This window comes from Biomphalaria glabrata, chromosome 14 (assembly GCF_947242115.1).
Source record: "Biomphalaria glabrata chromosome 14, xgBioGlab47.1, whole genome shotgun sequence".
NCBI classification, from domain to species: Eukaryota; Metazoa; Mollusca; class Gastropoda; family Planorbidae; genus Biomphalaria; species Biomphalaria glabrata.
Window position 1 is genome coordinate 24,392,720 of NC_074724.1, and position 21,903 is coordinate 24,414,622.

The 21,903-nt window shown below is 37.5% G+C and overlaps 2 protein-coding genes across 7 annotated transcripts in view; one reads left to right on the forward strand and one right to left on the reverse strand.

Annotated features, from left to right (window-relative positions):
• Nucleotides 1-771: 771 nt before the first annotated feature.
• On the forward strand, nucleotides 772-19,993 carry LOC106055216 (uncharacterized). Of its 6 annotated transcripts, XM_056010205.1 has the most exons (11): nucleotides 773-996; nucleotides 2,993-3,087; nucleotides 3,974-4,120; nucleotides 5,812-5,955; nucleotides 7,203-7,277; nucleotides 8,635-8,745; nucleotides 10,598-10,795; nucleotides 11,426-11,512; nucleotides 13,432-13,527; nucleotides 13,885-13,933; nucleotides 18,602-18,739. In XM_056010205.1, exons 2-10 carry the CDS (start codon nucleotides 3,034-3,036, stop codon nucleotides 13,918-13,920), a joined length of 948 nt encoding a protein of 315 aa, XP_055866180.1. In that variant the 5' UTR covers nucleotides 773-996; nucleotides 2,993-3,033; the 3' UTR covers nucleotides 13,921-13,933; nucleotides 18,602-18,739. The 6 variants fall into 6 exon arrangements, with proteins under 6 accessions (XP_055866181.1, XP_055866180.1, XP_055866177.1 ...); XM_056010202.1 differs by lacking the exon at nucleotides 13,885-13,933 and having other exon boundaries at nucleotides 774-996; nucleotides 18,602-19,993; XM_056010204.1 differs by lacking the exons at nucleotides 773-996; nucleotides 13,885-13,933 and adding an exon at nucleotides 2,395-2,633 and having other exon boundaries at nucleotides 18,602-19,993.
• The window catches only part of LOC106055192 (BOS complex subunit NOMO1-like), a 33,290-nt gene continuing 31,265 nt past the window's right edge, over nucleotides 19,879-21,903 (reverse strand). Inside the window, exon 30 of the mRNA XM_056010201.1 lies at nucleotides 19,879-21,877. Within this exon, the coding sequence (XP_055866176.1) occupies nucleotides 21,671-21,877 (207 nt within the window). The 3' untranslated portion in view covers nucleotides 19,879-21,670. The remainder of the gene's footprint in view (nucleotides 21,878-21,903) is intronic.

Genomic DNA, 21,903 nt, shown 5'->3' on the forward strand with positions numbered 1-21,903 from the left:
TATTCATCATTATGCGGCTAAACCTAAGCATTGAAAAGCCTTCGGGAGTCAACTCGTTGAAAAAATCAGGGGCCAGTGTGAGTGAACCTTAGGCAGCTTACAGCACACACTTCAACACTCTGACAGAATCTGCGACACTGCTGATCCCAAACTGTATCGGCTATTTTCAGCCGTGTTACCGTAATTATGCCATAACTGAGTAGGCCCTATATTTAAAATTGCGTGGCTTCTATTTTTACGTAAATGTAATATAAATTACAACTAGATTCTAGATCTGGAATTAGATCTAGACTTAATCTCAGGAGTTCTAAATCAGAACTTTAAGTTTAGTATTAGATCTAGATGCCTATATGATATCATATGTCTGACTCCGCCATGATGGCTCTAGACCTAGATATAAGTCTCCAGCCAAATTTACATTTATTTATTTTTTACATTGAAAAATTATAACGGTCAAACTAGAGTTTTCCCCGTTTGGCCAACGAGCTAGTAATTCTTTTCTCAGCGATATACATCAACTGTTAAATTTCTAGGAAAATCGGTAGAGGCGTTTTTGAGATCAGCTGTCCAGATTCCTGAAAACCTCCATGAAGTTCTAACTTGAATAGAGGTATTGTAATAACAGAAAAATAAGAGAAACCGATACACGCAGTTGTACATTAAAATCTATGTTCACTACGTGTTTGCTTGATATCTCTCTAGGCCATGGTAATATTGCTAGTGGGTATTTCCGCTTAAAAGAATGCACCGAAAAAATAAGCTACCGGAAATTTTTTAAAAAGTGAATCAAAAGAAACATAATGCACATAGACATCTAGGCTCTATTTATATAAGGCACTTTATGGCATGTTCCAGGTGCAATCGCAAGCTAGATCGATCTAGGTCTTTGTCGAGGTCTAGCTAATCAACCAGATTTTCATCATGCCAAGACTTTTACTATCTCTTTTCAAGTTTTTTAATTACATTACTGAATAAGAAACTTCGAAACAAAAATTGGTAGATCTAGATCTAATTAATTTGATGTTGGTTAAAAAAAAAACATTTTCAATTATAATGGAACCAACGTTCTAGATCTAAGTCTAAGTATTTTTATCAAGACGGTTCTCTTTAGCTAGAGGACTAGATCTAGATTATAAAATTATTCTATACATAAGATTCATCTTTCTAGATATAATTAAAGATCTAGATTTGGCTTGACTGGTCAGTTAGCTTTTAGACCTAGATATGACTTGACTCGTCCGGTAATTAAGATTTGATTTGACTGGTCAGTTAATCTATGGATCTAGATTTGATCTGACTTGTCATTTAATTTATAGACCAAGATTTGAATCGACTGGTCACATCTACAGTTATTCTAGATTCGACTTGACTGGTCACATAATTTATAAAGATTTGACTCATTTGGTCACTTAATTTATAGATCTAGATTTGACTTAACTGAATCTAGATTTGACTTAACTGGACAGTTAACCTAAATTTGACTTAACTGGTCATTTAATCTATAGATCTAGATTTGATTTGACTGGTCAGTTTCAGATGCTTCTTAAAAATTAAGAGTATTATTTCCTAACTCAAATTTCCTGCAGGACTGCAAGGGGGGTTGAACTCGAGACTCTCTTGACGACAGTCCGAAACGCAAGACACTATTAGACCTATCAGGCTCAAACTGTCTGTTACCCACTTTCTTTTGTCATTTCTCTGTGATGTCTACGTCAGTGATGCTAAGCTTACTGGTCCAGGGGCATAACTTCGGCCAGTGAGGTGGGCGCTATCTAGCTCCTTGCAACTCCTATCCACGTTGCATAATTGGGCCTCAGAAGGTCAGTTTCATTAAACTCAATTAGGTTTTGTTGAGATGCGGCTCATGGCGCGTGCATAGAAACTTGACTACCATGTCCAGACAGATTGGACAGCACTGATCTACGTCATCCTAGATTTATTTACTCATAGTATTAAACAACCCCCGTGAGTTTCAAAAATGAAATACCCTTGTTTCTATACATGCATATATACATTTCATTAAAAAGTATGAAGTAAATGATAAATTCAGTCCGCCACCCATGTTCCTATTAGACTGTTACATCTCCGCGTATTTCTTATAAATGTTTGTTTCACTTGACGCCTCTAGTACATCGCATTCCTTGAAATGTTCCAGACATTTGCGTAAGATTAGGTAATAAGTATTATGCTTTAACAGTTAGTACCATCTTTGATGAGCAGCTGATTATGTAACTTACATTTTTTTCTATACATAGGCCTATATTCAAGTTTTAAACACATTGAATTATATTTTTTTTGAATGGTAATTAATGTTCGCCCATTTTGTATCTCTAATTACTCTTATGGGGTCGCAGTGGCTGACTGGCTAAGCGCTTGGCATCCGAACCTGGGGTTCTAGATTCAAATCTCGGTGAAGACTGGGATTTTGAATTTTGAGATTTTCATTAAGCCTCTGAGTCCACACAACTCTAATGGATGCCTGACTTTAGTTGGGGAAAGTAAAAGCGTTTGGTCGTTGTGCTGGCCTCATGTCACACTGCTCGTTAACCGTTGGACAAATAAACCTTAACATCATCTGACCAATAGATCGCAAGGTCTGAAAGGGGAACTTGACTTGACTTACTACTCTTAAGGTAAGAACCATAGCGTTTGGGCTGGCTCATTCTCTCCAACTATAAAGGGGACTCCAGCTGACTAAAGCTACTTGAGTTTTGTAAAAAGAAAGAGAATTTATTTTCTTACCAACAGTACGATTAGGTGTCATTTCTAGTCGCAAGAAATCTAATGCTATAAAGATTTAAGTAAACAAGCGTTTGTTTTCTATGATAAAAATAATAATAATAATAATCTTTATTGTCCGTACGGAAATTTGTCTTACAATTTGTGCATTAGACCAAACAAAAAAACATTATAGTTGTAAGGGAGAAGAGAAAAAAAAACAGAACTGACCAGATGAAATGTTGAATACCAATGTGGCGTTACTTTTCCCCAGAGTCTCTGCTAGTCTCAAGAGTCGATGGACTCAGATTAAGAATGTTGTACTCGAGCTTGTTCCAGTCTCTGTCTGCCTCCATGGTGGTCACCTTTGTAAGTTTGTGTAGTAGAGTTGTTTTAAGACTGACCAGATGGCATGCACTTTGCTTATTAAATCCATTTATTCCACACAAAAAAAGATGAAAGACCTGAATTCAAACTCGAGGACTCAAACTTCCTCAAGCCTACAAACTAGCCACAATGCTAGCGATTCGCTTATGAAAATTGAAGGTTTTATAGTTATCTATTGTTGGCTTCAAACTTTAAAGCGGAGACCTACAAAGTATTAAGGGGGCTAATTCAACTTATCTCACCACATCAGTCAAGTACAATTTATTTTCATTGTTCAATAACAACAAAACAGTTAATTACCAATAGGGCCGACCTTAGGCATAAACAATCTAGGGCCTCCAATAGGTGGGGGGCCTCCCAAGGACTAAAATAAATTTCGAGAAAAAATTGCGAAACTTGAATCAGATCTCAAACTATGAGTCTATAACTCTATATTACTCTACTACGGAAATTGCGATATATTAATTTCAGTTATTTGTCGATTTAGATACAGACACAGTCAGGGTTTTTAGAAATTACGTAATTTTATGTTCTCGCTGTTTTGTTTTTCTCATTTCATTTAGAGCCTCCGGTGGGTGGCTGAGAGTGTTGTACACTCCAAACATTAAACGGACTTTATCCAAGTATTAACGGAGCTTAACCAAACTTGATCCCTTGTTGAATACATACAGCATAACAGCGAGATGTTTTTTTTTCTTACCACTCATAAAAATACATATGCACGGACAGACACACACACTCTCATAATATTTATAAATACAGGCTAGAAAATTAGAGATTACTACGCAATACATAGTGTGATTACGTCATAACATTACGAATATACATGTCTTCGAGTTAATGCCCTTCTGCTTCCCCTTTGTCACAGTTGTGCGGCGCCACTTTCTTCACAATTGGCCTGTTGATGACCTTCTGTCAAAAACTTATCATGGAGGACTTCCTGGATCCGGTGGTCAAGAAAGCTAACCTGACCCAACTACTGATCAACAGTTATGAATCAATCGTACCTACTAAGGTAACGCATCACATCTCCCAATACCTAGAACAGGGTTTCTCAAACTAGGAAGGAGGGGCCACGTCGATCTTATTTTTATAAGATCGAAAAATCTTTTGTGTTTGCAATATAGCAATAAAGCTACAGGTGAGTATAAAATAAATCAAGTACAGATGAACTTTTTGCCCCAATGTTTAATAAATAAAATCCATAAATGCAAGGAAATACACTGTGTGTGTGTCTGTCTGGTAAAATGTTTGTTCACGTTATTTCTCCCACACCCATTTTCGGATCAAGTTGAAACTTGGCAGAATCATTCATTGGCATTGACAATACATGAATCAGTAAAAATAAAATCAACCAATTTGTCAATTGTTTATCGGTAATTAATTATTTTATTTGATACAACAATGGAAATGAATCCTTCAGTATTCACAGGTACGGCTAAATATATAGTGTTTCGTCCCCTTAGATAACTGAACACATTATTTCTCCCACACCCATTCTCGGATCAAGTTGAAACTTAAAGAACTATTTATGGCACTTAACAAAACATGAATTATTTTAAAAAATTAACCAATGAGACAATTAATTGCTAATAATTAATTATTTTGTTTGATATCGATTAATGAGAGATATAGTTTTAAGGGCGGAGTTTTTTTCCCTTAGGTAAGTTTTATTTTTTTTTTAAGGATTTTTTTTATTTTGCTTGTTACTGTTGTTTTGTTTTCGAGAGACCTGCAACAAGATTTTAAAATGTGTCTTAAATGAAGACATTTGAATACGTCTCCCCCAGTGAGATTCTAGAATAAACTTGTTTTTCGACGTTCAGTTCTCAATCGAGTGACGTTCATTGGTTCTTTTCATGTCAACCAAACAGTACCCGCAGCTAGAGTATTATCTGGTCACCAGGAAGAACTTATAAAATCAAGCCTTTAACCATCGTGCTTTTAAACTTTGATTTGACGATCTAATTTCCGTATCGGCTTGCCCCACAGTGTCTGAATGTCACTTTGTTTCATGTTCTCTCTACTCACTAAGAAATATGTTGCTTTGTAGACGTCAGGAGAATGCATTTCCGAAGCAATGCATGCAAGAAAACGCACACCTGAAGCTTACAGCTTTACGAACCTAGTGGTCTCGGGTTTAAATCTTGATGGGATTTTGAATTTTGTAATTTTTATGGCAATCCTGAGTCCACCCAGCTCTAATGGGTACCTGACATTATTTGGGGAAAGTAAAGGCGATTGGTTCGTTGTGCTGGCCTCATGAGACCCTCGTTAACTGTGGGTCACTGAAAAAGATTATTTTTACACTATCTGCACTTTATATTGCTAGGTCTGAAAGGCGACCTTTTCTGACACCTGCAGTCTGTTATCCCGTCCTTAACATAGCTTATTTTAAATTGTACTTTGGTTTATTAAATTGATACGTGACACTCAAATCTCGGGGTGACTTTGAATGGTCAAACTCACCATGGCTGTTGCCTACTTGTTAAAAAAAAGGCAAAACGTTACCTACACCCACTCATGCTGCATGTGTTTGGTGGTCAGTACATTATCAAATACTTGACACAATGATTTTGAGGAAGCGTTTGATCTGATACTTTTCATGTTGCGGGCCAGACTTTGTGGCAGTGTAAGTGCCAAGTAAGTGCCAATTAGGACACTCAGTTCACTCCTGACAACGATTTATATTTTTTTTTCCATTAGGATGACCTCCCGACGTCCGTGTACTTGGGCAGTTGGACCACTACTTTACCCTACGGGGTGCTGATCGTGGGAGTAGCCATGCTGGCCTTCTCCGTCTTCGGTAGTTTCGCTGCTCGCTTCATGTCTTCATTGCCACTGACCATTGTGAGTCCTTGTGTTGTTCTTGTTGTTTTTAGTAAAGGTTAAAGTTCATTGGATAGAGGAATGTTAGAGTTAATAGTCAGATAACAGAATGTTAGGGTTAATTGTTGGTTAGAAAAATGTTAGTTATTCGTTGGATAGAAGAATGTTACAGCTAATTTTTTGGATAGAATGAGTAGAGTAAAAGTATAGTTCCCCTTTTAGAACTTGTGGTCTCTAGGGCAGATGATGTAAAGTTCATCTGATTTTGTGGCCTACGGTTAACGAAAGTGTCATGTGGCCAGCACAACGACCAACCGCCTTTACTTTTCCCCAATTAAGTCAGGTACCCATTAGAGCTGGGTGGACGTAATGAAGAGAATAGATCATCAGGACATGTCACAGCAAGTCTAACTAATGGACAGACAAGTGTGAACACAAGAAAGGTCAAGATCATGAACGATCGATAGGTTAGCTATATTAAAGATGATTGATTCAATTACAAATCACTAACTCTCCCACTCGCCATCTACGAAAAAAAGATGAAAATGTAACCACTAATTATTGTCCGTGTACCTAGAACAACTAAAGCAGACTTTCACGATCAAAACCGCAGCGGTTACATTGACCACAAACGTTTCTTTAGTCGTAATATCGACACAAACGTTTCTTTAGTCGTAATATCGACACAAACGTTTCTTTAGTCGTAATATCGACACAAATGTTTCTTTAGTCGTAATATCGAAACAAACGTTTCTTTAGTCGTAATATCGACACAAACGTTTCTTTAGTCGTAATATCGACACAAACGTTTCTTTAGTCGTAATATCGACACAAATGTTTCTTTAGTCGTAATATCGACACAAACGTTTCTTTAGTCGTAATATCGACACAAACGTTTCTTTAGTCGTAATATCGACACAAACGTTTCTTTAGTCGTAATATCGACACAAACGTTTCTTTAGTCGTAATATCGACACAAACGTTTCTTTAGTCGTAATATCGACACAAACGTTTCTTTAGTCGTAATATCGACACAAACGTTTCTTTAGTCGTAATATCGACACAAACGTTTTTGAAAGACGACATAATACCACTTCCTGTTGGCGCCAGCTTATAGACCAAATTGTAATTTTCATGCCAGCAAAAATATATTGATATATATTAACATTTTAAAGAGTGTGAACAACTATTTTTATTTTATATTGGAGATAAATCCATTTCTTCGACCCAGTTGTGAATCAACTAGCAAAGAGCTTTCTATTTTGTAGCTAATTGCCATGCTGGTGATGACAATCAATGGGCAGTACTGGTTGACCATCAATATTATGTACGTCACGTCAACGGTAAGGAGAAGTTTTAGAGAAATCTTTCTGTCATTTATATGATACGGGGAATCGATAATAAAGTGATAGAGCAGTGTGGAGAATCGATAATAAAGTGATAGAGCAGTGTGGGGAATCGATAATAAAGTGATAGAGCAGAGTGGGGTATCGATAATAAAGTGATAGAGCAGTGTGGGGAATCGATAATAAAGTGATAGAGCAGTGTGGGGAATCGATAATAAAGTGATAGAGCAGTGTGGGGAATCGATAATAAAGTGATAGAGCTGAGTGGGGTATCGATAATAAAGTGATAGAGCAGTGTGGGGAATCGATAATAAAGTGATAGAGCAGTGTGGAGAATCGATAATAAAGTGATAGAGCAGTGTGGGGAATCGATAATAAAGTGATAGAGCAGTGTGGAGAATCGATAATAAAGTGATAGAGCAGTGTGGAGAATCGATAATAAAGTGATAGAGCAGTGTGGGGAATCGATAATAAAGTGATAGAGCAGTGTGGGGAATCGATAATAAAGTGATAGAGCAGAGTGGGGTATCGATAATAAAGTGATAGAGCAGTGTGGGGAATCGATAATAAAGTGATAGAGCAGTGTGGAGAATCGATAATAAAGTGATAGAGCAGTGTGGGGAATCGATAATAAAGTGATAGAGCAGTGTGGGGAATCGATAATAAAGTGATAGAGCAGTGTGGGGAATTGATAATCACGCAGTACCCTAGAATAAGTTCTTTCTGGAATTAGTGGAACGACAGTAGACACCCCTTACGTCCCAGCTAGGGGTAGCGCTCCCCCACCCTAGCGCCAAGCATTATTTCCTTTATTAGTTACTTTAAAAAAAGCCCCTATTCAATAAAATAAAAGTAACCGATTAGTTAATTAATTACAGCTAATTAATTATTTACCAACAATGGAAATTAATCCTTATATGAAGAGTTTAGCCCCGTTACATAGTTGTACACGTTACTTCCCCCACACCCAGTCTCGGATCAAGTTCGAACTATAAACAAATTATTTATTGTACCTGACAAAACATGAATCAATGTAAAAATTACCAGTTAGTAAATTAATTATTGGTAATAAATTATTTTGTTTGATATCGAATAAGGGTAAACAAAATGTCCATTATTAAGAGAAGAATTATTAAGAGAAGAATGTTTTGTTTTCTTTCTTGTACTCTTGTGAATAACAAAACGTGGACTGTTTCTTTCTTGTAAAAGTAGGCCTACTTTTGTGGCACTATGGGAACTTTCCCGTTTGATCTATTTGACTTTTTTTTTTTTTAGGCTTGCATCATCAATTGATGTTTTAACTTGTAGTATTAACTTAAGACACTGCAGTTTTGTTTTTTTTATTTATTTTTAGCTTCACGCGAGTACAAAACATGACCTTATGAAAACCTTACATGAAGATTATGAAGTTGGCGCAAAGACCAAGAACTCTTTCTCCTTCTTCATGAACTCCATTATGCTCATGGTATTGTGTCCCTTTTATTCATCTCTACAGTAATCTGCTCTTTGTTTAGATCTAGGAGCCGTATAAAGGCTTGTAGTTTAGTAATAAAACTTGCAGTACACTCCTGCTACGCCTGTTCATTTTAGTCCCTGGTTTTAGAATGTTTATTTTGGCCGGAATACCCACTTTTTTTTTTAATAAACGGTTCTCATTTTAACGATAAACCTAACATTCTATTCTTAGCTCTTGAATTAGTGTAACTGTTACAGTGAAATTTCACGGCCCACTCTCTCTTTCATTCTCTCTCTCTCTCTCTCTCTCTCTCTCTCTCTCTCTCTCTCTCTCTCTCTTCACTCTCTGGAACCCCCATTTTGTTTTTTGTTTTTTTGTTTGCGTATCGTAATTTCTCCCACATAGACTTTTGACTTGATTTGGAAAGACCTGCTTCATAATGCGTCCCCGAGACATACACGCAATCTTATTTTGGACTCCTTAATTTTAGTAGTAATTTTACTTCCCCCCCCCCCACCACGGGTATGCTGCACCCTCCCTCTCTCTCTCTCTCTCTCTCTCTCTCTCTCTCTCGAAAAAAAAAAAAAGAGAAAAAGACTCTAAATCTATAACGTTAATGCTATTAGGATTTTGGTTTTGTTTGTTATTTAGACCGTTTCTAAAGGGAAGTGGCAATGACGTAAGGCATACAAAATAAGTAGACTTTGGGAAGAAGAAATATGTGGCTTTACAAATATGGAGTTCGTGATATTTTTAAAAAAAAATGTTTTAGCCCTAATGTAGACTGAGGTTTGTTTGTTTGTTGTTTTATTGTTGTTGTTTTTTTTTTGGGGGGATACCGAAAATAAAATACAATGGTTTGATAGAGCTTGCGGTTTTTCGCGAATGGCGGTCGTCGGGTGGCGAATGTTTGTAAAATGTTTTACATGTTTCGGATGTTCCTTCAGAGTTGAAGATAGTTTACTTCCTAGTCCAAACCTCCCGCAGGACGACGGAGGATGGGAGTGGGCAGGGTTTGAACCCTCGACCTTCGATAAATCCGAACGACAGTCCAGCGCGCAAACCGCATGACCAGGCAGCCATCTGTTAAAAAGCGTACTTAGTGAGCACCTAGGATGTAAAAGGAACATGTGTACGAAATTTGTTGCGGATCCATACGATAGTTTAAGAGATCAATGAGTGGCATGTTCATGTATATCTAGTAGTATGATTGTAGATTAGTTTCTACTTGTTGTTAACAATGAGTTCGAGTTTCTTTATAAAAGTTGCAGTGTGGTGTGTGTGGGTGAAACCAAGGAGACACAAAGAAAACATCACTATTACGAAAGCAATAACACATTACACTAGCGTTTCTCAAGCTGTAGGCCGCGCCTCCGACGCTCTCTCTAGGAGGGCGCCACGTCCTTGCTAAAAGACGGGGGGGGGGGGGGGGACAAAGCCTGTCAATTAATTGATAAGGGAAACAATATTTGATAGTTATTATTAGTCCATGTTTGAATATCAGCTCAAGTGATACTAAAATAAGATATGATTAAAATATTTTAAGTAAGTGAAGTTGGTTCATCTTCTAATAAGAATAGGCGTCTTCAACAATATCGACTGGATAGAGGAAGAAACTGCATATCCAATACTAGTTCCAGAAAGAAGTATGCGGCAATTATATGTCTTTAATTTTCTTTTCTTTTTCATTATCTTCTGAGAACCCTCCCGCACCGTAGTGTGAGAGCCTCCAGCGCTCCTCTCAGTTAGCATCTGGCTGGGGGAGGGAGGGCGAATTATTTTTTCCGGTAAAGTTTGAGACCCGCTGCGTTACACCGTCGTAATGTATTTGACTTAGACCTCTACGTGTTTCTTTGTTCAGGGTGAATGTTGCGGTGTGGAGGGCCTCTCTGATTTCGCCAAGATGAACTTGACCTTCGTCTACACCGAAGAGAAGACCACCAAGTCGGTACCTTTAGCGTTTCCACCGGCTTGCTGTAAGGCGACTTTTATCAATCAAGGCTTTAGGGAGACACTTTCTTGTGCTGCCTCCAAAGACATAGAGAATGCTAACACCGAGGTAGGCAGAGGCATAGCTTAAGGTTGTGGGTTTTATTGCAAGGAGGGGATTGTTTCCAATATGACAATTCTGTATTCTGTGGGATCTAAAGTGTAGAGATTTAGTTCTAGATCTAGAGAAAAGACAGTGATAGGGCTACTGTTAGTGGCTTATTTTCATGTTCCATAAAAAGGTAAAGATCTGTCCATTTTCCTGGTAGTTTCTACATTCAGAGTCTACTTTTCGTTTCTTCGAAACTCCCATTCCATTAACCCACAAATATTAAATGGTACGGCTCCCTTCGTGTTGATACCAAAGGAAGACAACCCAAATTGACGCAGGAAAGATGCAGACACAAGATGTCAAGGACACGGCCAGCTCAAGAAGGCAGAAGAATGTTCCAAACATTAAAAATATCTGTCAAATCATGTCGCTGAAAATTTTTTATTTACTAAACAGAAGATCGCAAAATCTTGATTCAGTTCGGTTAAGGTAAAGACAGTTCGTTCGGTTCGTACCGACCAGTTTAAAAGTTCGGGTTCGGTTCGGTTGTAATTGAGGTTTGAGTTTGGTTCGGGTTCGGTTCGTTTCCCATCTCTAATTGATAGTAGAGCAACCCTTAGTCTTTATAAATATTGTTCTATGATTCAGGGATGCTACAATGTTCTATTCGACAAAACGATCGGGAGTCGGAGGATCTTAATCATCATATTTGTCTTTGTCATCATTGGAATGGAGGTAAGCAGAGTTATTGCCCTTTGGTCCAGCTTTAAGAAACGCACAATTTTTTTTTCATTTAATGTATTTTATATTTCTTTCAAAAAGCCGAACAGATAAAAACGTAATAACTTCGGTTTTGTTAATTAATGTATAAGAATAATTAATTTTTTAATAAATGCATGCATATTTAATAAACGCTGTAGTGTAGGACCAACATGTTGTTGTTGTTTTTTTCTTTTTAACGAGCTCTTATCATCTCACTAGTCTGTCTGTCTGTCTGTCTGTCTGGTCAGAACCTTTGAAACGCTATTTTCCCACTTTTCATTCTCGGATCAACTCTGCACAATTTTTCATTGACGTTGACAACACATGAATCATTTTTTTTTAAAATGTTAATCAATTAGTTGTAATTAATTGATGTTGTTTCCATCTGCTTACTCACATTACTTGAATCATTTTTTGAGTATATAGTTCACTAAAGCTAAGTAATTAATTACTTGTTAAGGCTAATTAATTGAGGTTTTAGTTCACCCACGCTTGGTAACTAATTGATGTTTTTGTTCACTGACGCTAGGTAATTAATAGATGTTTTAGCTCATTAAACTAATTTAGGATTTAGATCACTATTATAATGCTTGTTAATAAAAGAGGTTTTAGCTCTCTAACGCTAAAGAATTAGGTAATAAATTAATTGAGGTTTAAGTTCACTAACGCTAGGTAATTAATTAATTGAGGTTTAAGTTCATTAAGAAGATGCGATGGCTGAGGGGTAAAGCGCTTGGCTTTCGAACCGGGAGTCTCGGGTTCGGATCCTGGTGAAGACTGGCAATTTTTAATTTCGGGATCTTTCGGGTGCCTCTGAGTCCATCTAGAGCTAATAGGAACCTGACATTAGTTGGGGCAAAGGAAAGGCAATCGGTCTTTTGGGCTGGCCACTAGACACCCTCGTTAACCCGGGCTACAGAATCAGATGATGTTAGATCTCAAGGCCTGAAAGGGAAACATTTTTGTTCACTAACGCTTGATAACTACTTGAGGTTTTGGTTCACTAACGCTAGGTAATCAAATAATTGAGGTTTTAGGTAATTAACACTAGACTATTAATTGATTGAAAATTTATTTCACTAATGCTTAGTAACTAATTGAGGTTCAAGCTTAATAACGCTAAGTAATTATTTGAGGTTTTAGTTCGCAAACGCCCTATAATTAATCAATGTTTTAGTTCACTAACGCTGGGTATTAATCAATGAAAATTTTAGGTCATAATGCTGGGGGATTAATTAGTTTAGGTGTTTAACACTATGTAATAGGTGATGTTTAGTTCACTAATGTTAGATAATTAAAGTTTTGTAACTAGGCCTAATTGTCGTTTTAGTTTACTAACTCCAGGTAATTATAGACTATGGTTCACTAACGCTAGATAATTAATTGGTGTTTTAGTTCACTAGCGCTAGATAATTAAATAATTGAGGTTTTAGATTATTAACACTAGGTAATAAATTAATTATTTGAGGATTTAGTTCACAACAGCTTGGTAATTATTTCATTTTAGCTTACTATTGCTAGGTAATTAATTGAGTTTTAAGCTCACTAACGCTAGGTAATTAATTAATTGAGGTGTTATATCATTAACATTAGGTAATCAATTAATCGAGGTTTTAGTTCACTAATTCTAGGTAATTAATTGATGTTTAAATTCACTAATGCTAGGTAATTAATTACTTGAGGTTTTAGTTCACTAACGCTACGTGATTAATTGAGGTTTTAGTTCACTAACGCTAGATAATTGAGGTTTTAGTTCACTAACGCTAGATAATTGAGGTTTTAGTTCACTGACGCTAGGTAATTGATTGAAGTTTTAATTCACTAATGCTATGTAATTAATTGACTGAGGTTGTAGGTCACTAACGCCACTTGCATGGTTTCTTATGTTACAGATTATCCAAGCTCTTTTGGCCATTCTTTTGTTGATTCGACCCAAACCAGAAGAAATTGAAGCTAGAAAACAAGCGATGATGGCCAGGAACTATAAAGTAAGAGATATTAGCTCGATGTTTGAGATATATATTTCTTTAGGGATCAACTCTAATATATGTTCCTTACTCTAATATATGTTCCTTATTTAGCGGTCCTGCCACGGTCGTGACACATAAGTCTGTTGGTTTTCTTGTGGCGCTCTTTGAGCAGTTTCAAACAGGTCTGTGATTATGTACCATTCTGAGAACCGATGCTGATTGCACAATTTTCTTAGACTATAAATACAACAATATTGGTTTTAGAAAACGTTGTTAAAGATAGCGTTAGGTTAAAGGTTAATGAACTCACACATTGGCTACCTTATTAAGTTCTCCTTTCTATACCCCTTCCCCCTGCTCCATTGTTCTTTATAGCGCAAATATGATTCAAGGGGAATCCGGTACATTTGAGGCTGAGACAAGGGTAATAACAAATGTGTGTGTGTGTGTAAGAGAGAATGTGTCTACTTGAACTTTTATGTGAATGTGTAGAATGATGTGTTCTTGGGTGGTTGAGCATTAAAGTACGTGTATGCTGCACCCTCTCTCTCTCTCTCTCTCTCTCTTTCTCTCTCTCTCTCACTCTCTCTCTCTCTCTTTCACACACACACACTTTTCTTTTTCTCTCTCTCTCTCTCCCTCCGAGATAAGAATATATTCATCTTAAAAGTAATAAAACTCAATAGCTAATATAAAACACTAATATAAAACACAGACAAAAAGAAGTGTTGTTTTTTTTCAAATATCTGTGTCAGAAAAGAACAACAACGCTCAAAAAAAAAATAACGCCAAATGGACCTGTTTTATCAATAACAAAATCTGATGTGGGCACACAGCTAGATAGAGCTACTGAGAAATTCCGAAAAGCCTCTATACATGCCCGCATCCGGGGTGGAGGGCAGGGGCGGACTGGCTATATGGGCATTCGAGCAAATGCCCGGTGGGCCCGTACCCAAATGGGCTGGTAGGTCACCGAAAGTGCCGCTGTAAGTTCAACCCTTTTAGAACCTAAACACTGAGCGATTAAAAAGCATAAAGCCTTTGTGTTTCTTTTCAAGATATAGAGTTCACTGTATGCATGAGTGCAGTTATCGAAACATTATCAAACTTATAATTAGACGCTGATCATATGATATACACAATTTATGGGCTGCATTGTAGGCCTACAGAAATGCCCGGGCCGATATTGACACCCAGCCCCCCCTGCCCTGGTGGTGGGGAACAAACAGGACTCTAGTCCACGGACTCAACCGAAAAACGGGAGGGTGCTTCCAGCTATTTTTTAATGCATTGTGTAGTGTAGGCCTATTTGAAGGCTCATGACATGCGGGGGGGGGGGGATGGGCCAGGCCACAAGTGGCCCATTTATCTGGGGCCCTAATATTTCTTGCGGCGGGGCTGTTTTTTAAAACCAGTTCCAAAAGCTTGGGACAGTCAAGAACAATGTGGATTGCAATCAAACATGTAACAATATCTTCCGTTTCAACAACCTAAATCTCCAAGCAATGGGTGTGTCTGAGACACTAATTTTGTATTCGTTTCTTTTATAGTTCTTACTGTTTAGTCTTAGCGGAATAAGTAAATAAGTAGGAGATATTAATGTCGGGGAATGTACTCTTTGTGTGTGTGTGGGGGGGGGGGAGGTTTCCATACAAATAATTGTTTTTAATTTCAACGTAATGGAATCGGGTCGAATGATTCACCAGTCTCTTTTATGGAGTTGGTTCGAATCTTACAACTGCCTTAACATTTTAACATTCTTTTTAAACCAAACTGGACGGAACGACAGACAAATAAGTTAAATTTTTAAACAAAAAGTTTATAAAAAGAAAACAGAATTTGGAAAAATAAAATATGCTGACTAAACAAAGTTTGAACAAAAAACTGGTGAAAGTTAATAGTTTCCTAAATCATCTCCAGGGCTTTAATGTCTCTTCTCTTTGATGCTGGCTGGCACTGTCTGGTCTTCTCTTTGATGCTGGCACTGTCTGGTCTTCTCTTTGACGCTGGCTGGCACTGTCTGGTCTTCTCTTTGATGCTGGCTGGCACTGTCTGGTCTTCTCTTTGATGCTGGCTGGCACTGTCTGGTCTTCTCTTTGATGCTGGCTGGCACTGTCTGGTCTTCTCTTTGATGCTGGCTGGCACTGTCTGGTCTTCTCTTTGATGCTGGCTGGCACTGTCTGGTCTTCTCTTTGATGCTGGCTGGCACTGTCTGGTCTTCTCTTTGATGCTGGCTGGCACTGTCTGGTCTTCTCTTTGATGCTGGCTGGCACTGTCTGGTCTTCTCTTTGATGCTGGCTGGCACTGTCTGGTCTTCTCTTTGATGCTGGCTGGCACTGTCTGGTCTTCTCTTTGACGCTGGCACTGTCTGGTCATCTCTTTGACGCTGGCACTGTCTGGTCATTTCTTTGACACTGACACTGTGTGGTCATCTCTTTGACGCTGGCACTGTCTGGTCATCTCTTTGACGCTGGCACTGTGTGGTCATCTCTTTGACGCTGGCACTGTCTGGTCATCTCTTTGACGCTGGCACTGTCTGGTCATCTCTTTGACACTGACACTGTGTGGTCATCTCTTTGACGCTGGCACTGTCTGGTCATCTCTTTGACGCTGGCACTGTGTGGTCATCTCTTTGACGCTGGCACTGTCTGGTCATCTCTTTGACGCTGGCACTGTCTGGTCATCTCTTTGACACTGACACTGTGTGGTCATCTCTTTGACGCTGGCACTGTCTGGTCATCTCTTTGACGCTGGCACTGTGTGGTCATCTCTTTGACGCTGGCACTGTCTGGTCATCTCTTTGACGCTGGCACTGTCTGGTCATCTCTTTGACGCTGACACTGTGTGGTCATCTCTTTGACGCTGGCACTGTCTGGTCATCTCTTTGACGCTGGCACTGTGTGGTCATCTCTTTGACGCTGGCACTGTCTGGTCATCTCTTTGACGCTGGCACTGTCTGGTCATCTCTTTGACGCTGGCACTGTCTGGTCATCTCTTTGACGCTGGCACTGTCTGGTCATCTCTTTGACGCTGGCACTGTGTGGTCATCTCTTTGACGCTGGCACTGTCTGGTCATCTCTTTGACGCTGGCACTGTCTGGTCATCTCTTTGACGCTGGCACTGTCTGGTCATCTCTTTCACGCTGACACTGTCTGGTCTTCACATTGAAGCGCTTCTAGGTGTGGATCTAAAGACACAAAACGCTGGCCTTTTTTAACAGAAATTACAGAACAAAATTTGAATTTAGATTGTTGAATCATTTAATTGTACAGTAGAATAAAAAGCTAAAATAAAGCACTAGGGAAGAACTCAGGCGCTGCATAAATGTAAAGCCAGTTTATTTCTAGCGCCCTTGGACTTTTATTGGCTATATTTAGTTCTCCCACAAGATTTAGTGAGTTCTAGAATAATAGTGTCGAAAAACTTCCGTTGTTATCAGCGTAATGACGCGTTCTATTACGTTACAGATTTCGAGGCTCGAAGAATGCAGCCAAGATCTCGAAGCGAATAAACCTAATCTTTTAAGTAGTAGGCCTATTTTGTTAAAATTAATGCCTCATTTTAAAATGGTATGTTGCTTACTTTACCTGATAGTAAATAGTCGATGACAAATTTCTTTTTTATCTGTGGCTTGATCGAAGTCAAGAAGTTAGAAGGACTTAACAGTTCTGCATTTTTTTTTTGTCTCCGTCAACATGGCAGTGGATTTTTTTTAAATATCATCAATATCCGTTCACACCTCTATCGCCTGCTGTTCGTGAAAACTCATTAAGTTCACATCTCTATCGTCTGCTCTTCGGGATTACTCATTAAGTTCACATCTCTGTCGTCTGCTCTTCGGGATTACTCATTAAGTTCACATCTCTGTCGTCTGCTCTTCGGGATTACTCATTAAGTTCACATCTCTGTCGTCTGCTCTTCGGGATTACTCATTAAGTTCACACCTCTATCGCCTGCTGTTCGTGATAACTCATAAAGTTCACATCTCTATCGTCTGCTCTTCGGGATACCTCATTATGTTCACAATTATGTTATCGTCTGTTTGTCTTCTCTTCAGGATACCTCATTATGTTCAAAATTATGTTATCGTCTGTTTGTATTCTCTTTTGGATAGCTCATTATGTTCACAATTATGTTATCATCTCTTTGTCTTCTCTTCAGGATAGCTCATTATGTTCACAATTATGTTATCGTCTGTTTGTCTTCTCTTCAGGATAGCTCATTATGTTCACAATTATGTTATCGTCTGTTTGTATTCTCTTTAGGATAGCTCATTATGTTCACAATTATGTTATCGTCTGTTTGTATTCTCTTTAGGATAGCTCATTATGTTCACAATTATGTTATCATCTCTTTGTCTTCTCTTCAGGATAGCTCATTATGTTCACAATTATGTTATCGTCTGTTTGTCTTCTCTTCAGGATAGCTCATTATGTTCACAATTATGTTATCGTCTGTTTGTCTTCTCTTCAGGATAGCTCATTATGTTCACAATTGTTATCGTCTGTTTGTCTTCTCTTCAGGATAGCTCATTATGTTCACAATTATGTTATCGTCTGTTTGTCTTCTCTTCAGGATAGCTCATAAAGTTCACAATTATGTTATCGTCTGTTTGTATTCTCTTTAGGATAGCTCATTATGTTCACAATTATGTTATCGTCTGTTTGTATTCTCTTTAGGATAGCTCATTATGTTCACAATTATGTTATCTCTTTGTCTTCTCTTCAGGATAGCTCATTATGTTCACAATTATGTTATCGTCTGTTTGTCTTCTCTTCAGGATAGCTCATTATGTTCACAATTATGTTATCGTCTGTTTGTCTTCTCTTCAGGATAGCTCATTATGTTCACAATTATGTTATCGTCTGTTTGTCTTCTCTTCAGGATAGCTCATAAAGTTCACAATTATGTTATCGTCTGTTTGCCTTCTCTTCAGGATACCTCATTATGTTCACAATTATGTTATCGTCTGTTTGTCTTCTCTTCAGGATACCTCATTATGTTCACAATTATGTTATCGTCTGTTTGTCTTCTCTTCAGGATAGCTCATTATGTTCACAATTATGTTATCGTCTGTTTGTCTTCTCTTCAGGATAGCTCAATGGGTAACGAGGCTGATAGTGTATTAAAGAGGGATTACCTGGTGTTTGTACCCCACGCCGCAATGTCGACGAACCCACGTCAGTGGGGACCCCCTGATACAGAAATCTGGTAGGCCCAGAAGAGGGGAAATTGATTGCCGCCTAGTATAAGCAAATGGCACCTTTGCAGAGTCATCTATCAAATACCGGTTGTTGTTGTTTTTTTAACTCTTCTGTTACTTTTTGAGAGGAATAGTGACTTTTTGAGAGGAATAGTGACTTTTTGAGAGGAATAGTGACTTATAATTTACATAAGATCATTTTGATATACCAAAGTCTAAATATATTTTAAGTGTGGTAGAAAAGTTATACATGAACTTTTTAACTCTTTCTCTCCTAATTGACGCTGCCAACGTTGATTTGACTGCCATTAAACTAAACTGATTTTTGGATTTATAAACTTTAATTTGTGTTGTGTAAAAAGAGCATGCTTTCTCCTATAATTCAATACCAAATAGAACACTTTCTGGTGACAAACACAAAAGCTATTCAAGTTTAATCATAACAGGATAATGAAATACATATGAGTGAAACAAATAATAGGCCTACTATTGGAACGAGAACAATAATTACGGAGAGAAAGAGTTAAAAAAAAACGTTTTGCGTCCTTCCTTGAATAGAAGAATAAAATGTTCTATTTCGCCCATTTCAAGGGTTCTCAGTCCATTACATGTAGGCCTATATCTAAAACTGCTTGGTCTGAAAGGAGTGTAAATGAAGGAAAACTATACATAGACTAGCAATCCGTCGATTTGTACATTGTGTAATTGTTTTGGGTTTTTTTACAAGACACATCCATTGAAAATGTTTTTCTGCCTAAGTTAACAAAACTAAGCGATCAACCAAAGTACATAAGAATGTCATCTAGATCTACGTTAAAACTCTACAATACTCACGTGCAATAGATTTCTCATTAAAGATTTCAACTTTTCAGGTGCTATGATCGATAGTTTAGCACAGAATTTGAAATCCATGTAAAATTTATGCTGAACTGAAGTGAAATCTGTTTATCCTTTTTGATATTCTTGTAATTATTTGATACATTTTCAGTTCTATTCACAAGGCATGTTTGTATTTATGCCCCCCCCCCCAATACATGAGCATGACAGTACAGTTAGAGAGAGATTTCACTAGCCCCATAATATTTCATGCCAATAAATATTTGTCTAACATCAGTTGTACAATTTCTAGTGAAACAAATGTTTTAAGCAAAAAACAACACAATGACCACAAATTATTTCTTTTGTATTTTGAATCCTTCCATTGATTTGTATTTGGGAACGACATCAGGTTAACACAGACTACCACAATTTTAATAAATAATTGAATATACACACAACTTGGATAGAGTTTTTGGTTTCATTTATTTCTTAATGTTCCATGTATAGGAGTCCCTCCATCTCTAAGTGACACAAAAAGGAAACAATATGGTCTCTATCCTAAGAGGACATTAGAACCTGTCTCTCCAACTATTTGAATGCTAACAGTAACAATACAATTTGGTTCTTTGATATTTTGATGGAAAGTACAAAATTAAAGTGAATTACTTAATCTGTATGATGTGAAGTAACTTAAACACCTACCCGCCCCGCCCCCACAGCATGCTGCATCATGCCGGTCCTTTATAAAAAAAAAAAAAGAAAGAGAACCTCAAGATGCTCACATTGCTTGAATGATTAACTTATACATTGTAGAGTGAACCATTCAACAGGAACTACAAGAAACTGGAATATGAATAGGATGTACAAACAACATTGAAATGTTTCAATAAATAGTTCAAACAAAAGATGCAGGAGACGCATTCACAATCTTTGTTTCATGTTACACAATCTTAGTTTCATGTTACACAATCTTAGTTTCAAGTTACACACAGATTCGAACAGCACATTTGATCTCTAGCATCACCATACAACAAAACAAGTCAATGAATGAGATATATGGAGAAAGAATGATTTGTGTGTGTGTGTGTGTGTGTGTGTTTTGAAAGGAATGAGTTCATTGTAATTTCCTTCATGTCACAAGCTAAATCCAAACTCGTCTTTATAAAACTCAATACAAAAAAACAGAAACATTCTCTCCCAAAGTTCTGAATGACATTAAAAAGCATGACTTCAAAGAATGTATTTCAAACACAAATGTCTGACTTTATAAAACAATGACACAACTAGGAAATCACTTGTTCATAAAAGCATAAACACCGTGCAAAAAATAAAATTTCAGGCACCTGTTGGGGGTCTCACAAACTAAATAGTCATTCATTCATAGCAGTTATCAATAATTCAAAACAAAAATGTCCCACTCCATCTTGTAATAACCACCAATTCCCCCACCACTGTCTTTAACAGCACACAGAGGGTAAAGTTTTTTATCTCATACAAGACTGGCCCATTCATTGAATGGATTGATAAATGGCTTCAATTCGGCAGACAATTAAATGATCCTTAACTAATAAAACAACAAAAAGAAATCAATATGTCTCATTCACAATCTAATGAACAAAAAGTGGGGGGTTTTATATGCTTACAATGAAAAATTAGATCACAACTTACAATACTAACCAAACACACAAAATTTTCAGCTTAAAATATATACAATTTAAAGGTAACCCAGTAATAAAAAAATTCTTTTACAATGAGAAATGGTACATGTCTTGGTGATCCTTCAACTCAGAATGGTTGGGGTGATCCTACAGCAAAGTTTGCAGCTCAACATTCCAAATTTCTATTCACTGCGCAAGTATGAAAGCTGTTTGAACTAGATTCACTTTTAAACTCATTTTGTTGTCATTACAATATTCACTCTGCCTTTAGCACATGCATTTCAATTAAACTAGACTCTAGTCTAGTTGACAGAAACTTTCACACTTTTCTAGAATAAAGTATATTAAAAAAATCTAAAAATAAAAGAACATTATACAAGCATTCAGCAAACAACTATCACCATCTCTTACTGGATATAATAAACACATGCGCACCTTCACTGATTGGATATAAAACACTGGCACCCTGTCAGAAATTCATCTACTGTGCTTTCCTAGGCTTGGTCTTTCGTTTAACCGGAGATGACTCTGAGCCCATAAACTCTGGCGGGATGGAGGAATCCCCAGCCGCTGATGCAGATCCTGAGGATGATGTGGTGGATGACGATGATACTGAGCTGCTGGACACTGGAACCTTCATAGCAGCACTGTGAAGCTGCTGGTATATATTTAGAGCATACGGAAGTACCTAATATTTCAGAGACAAAATCAAAC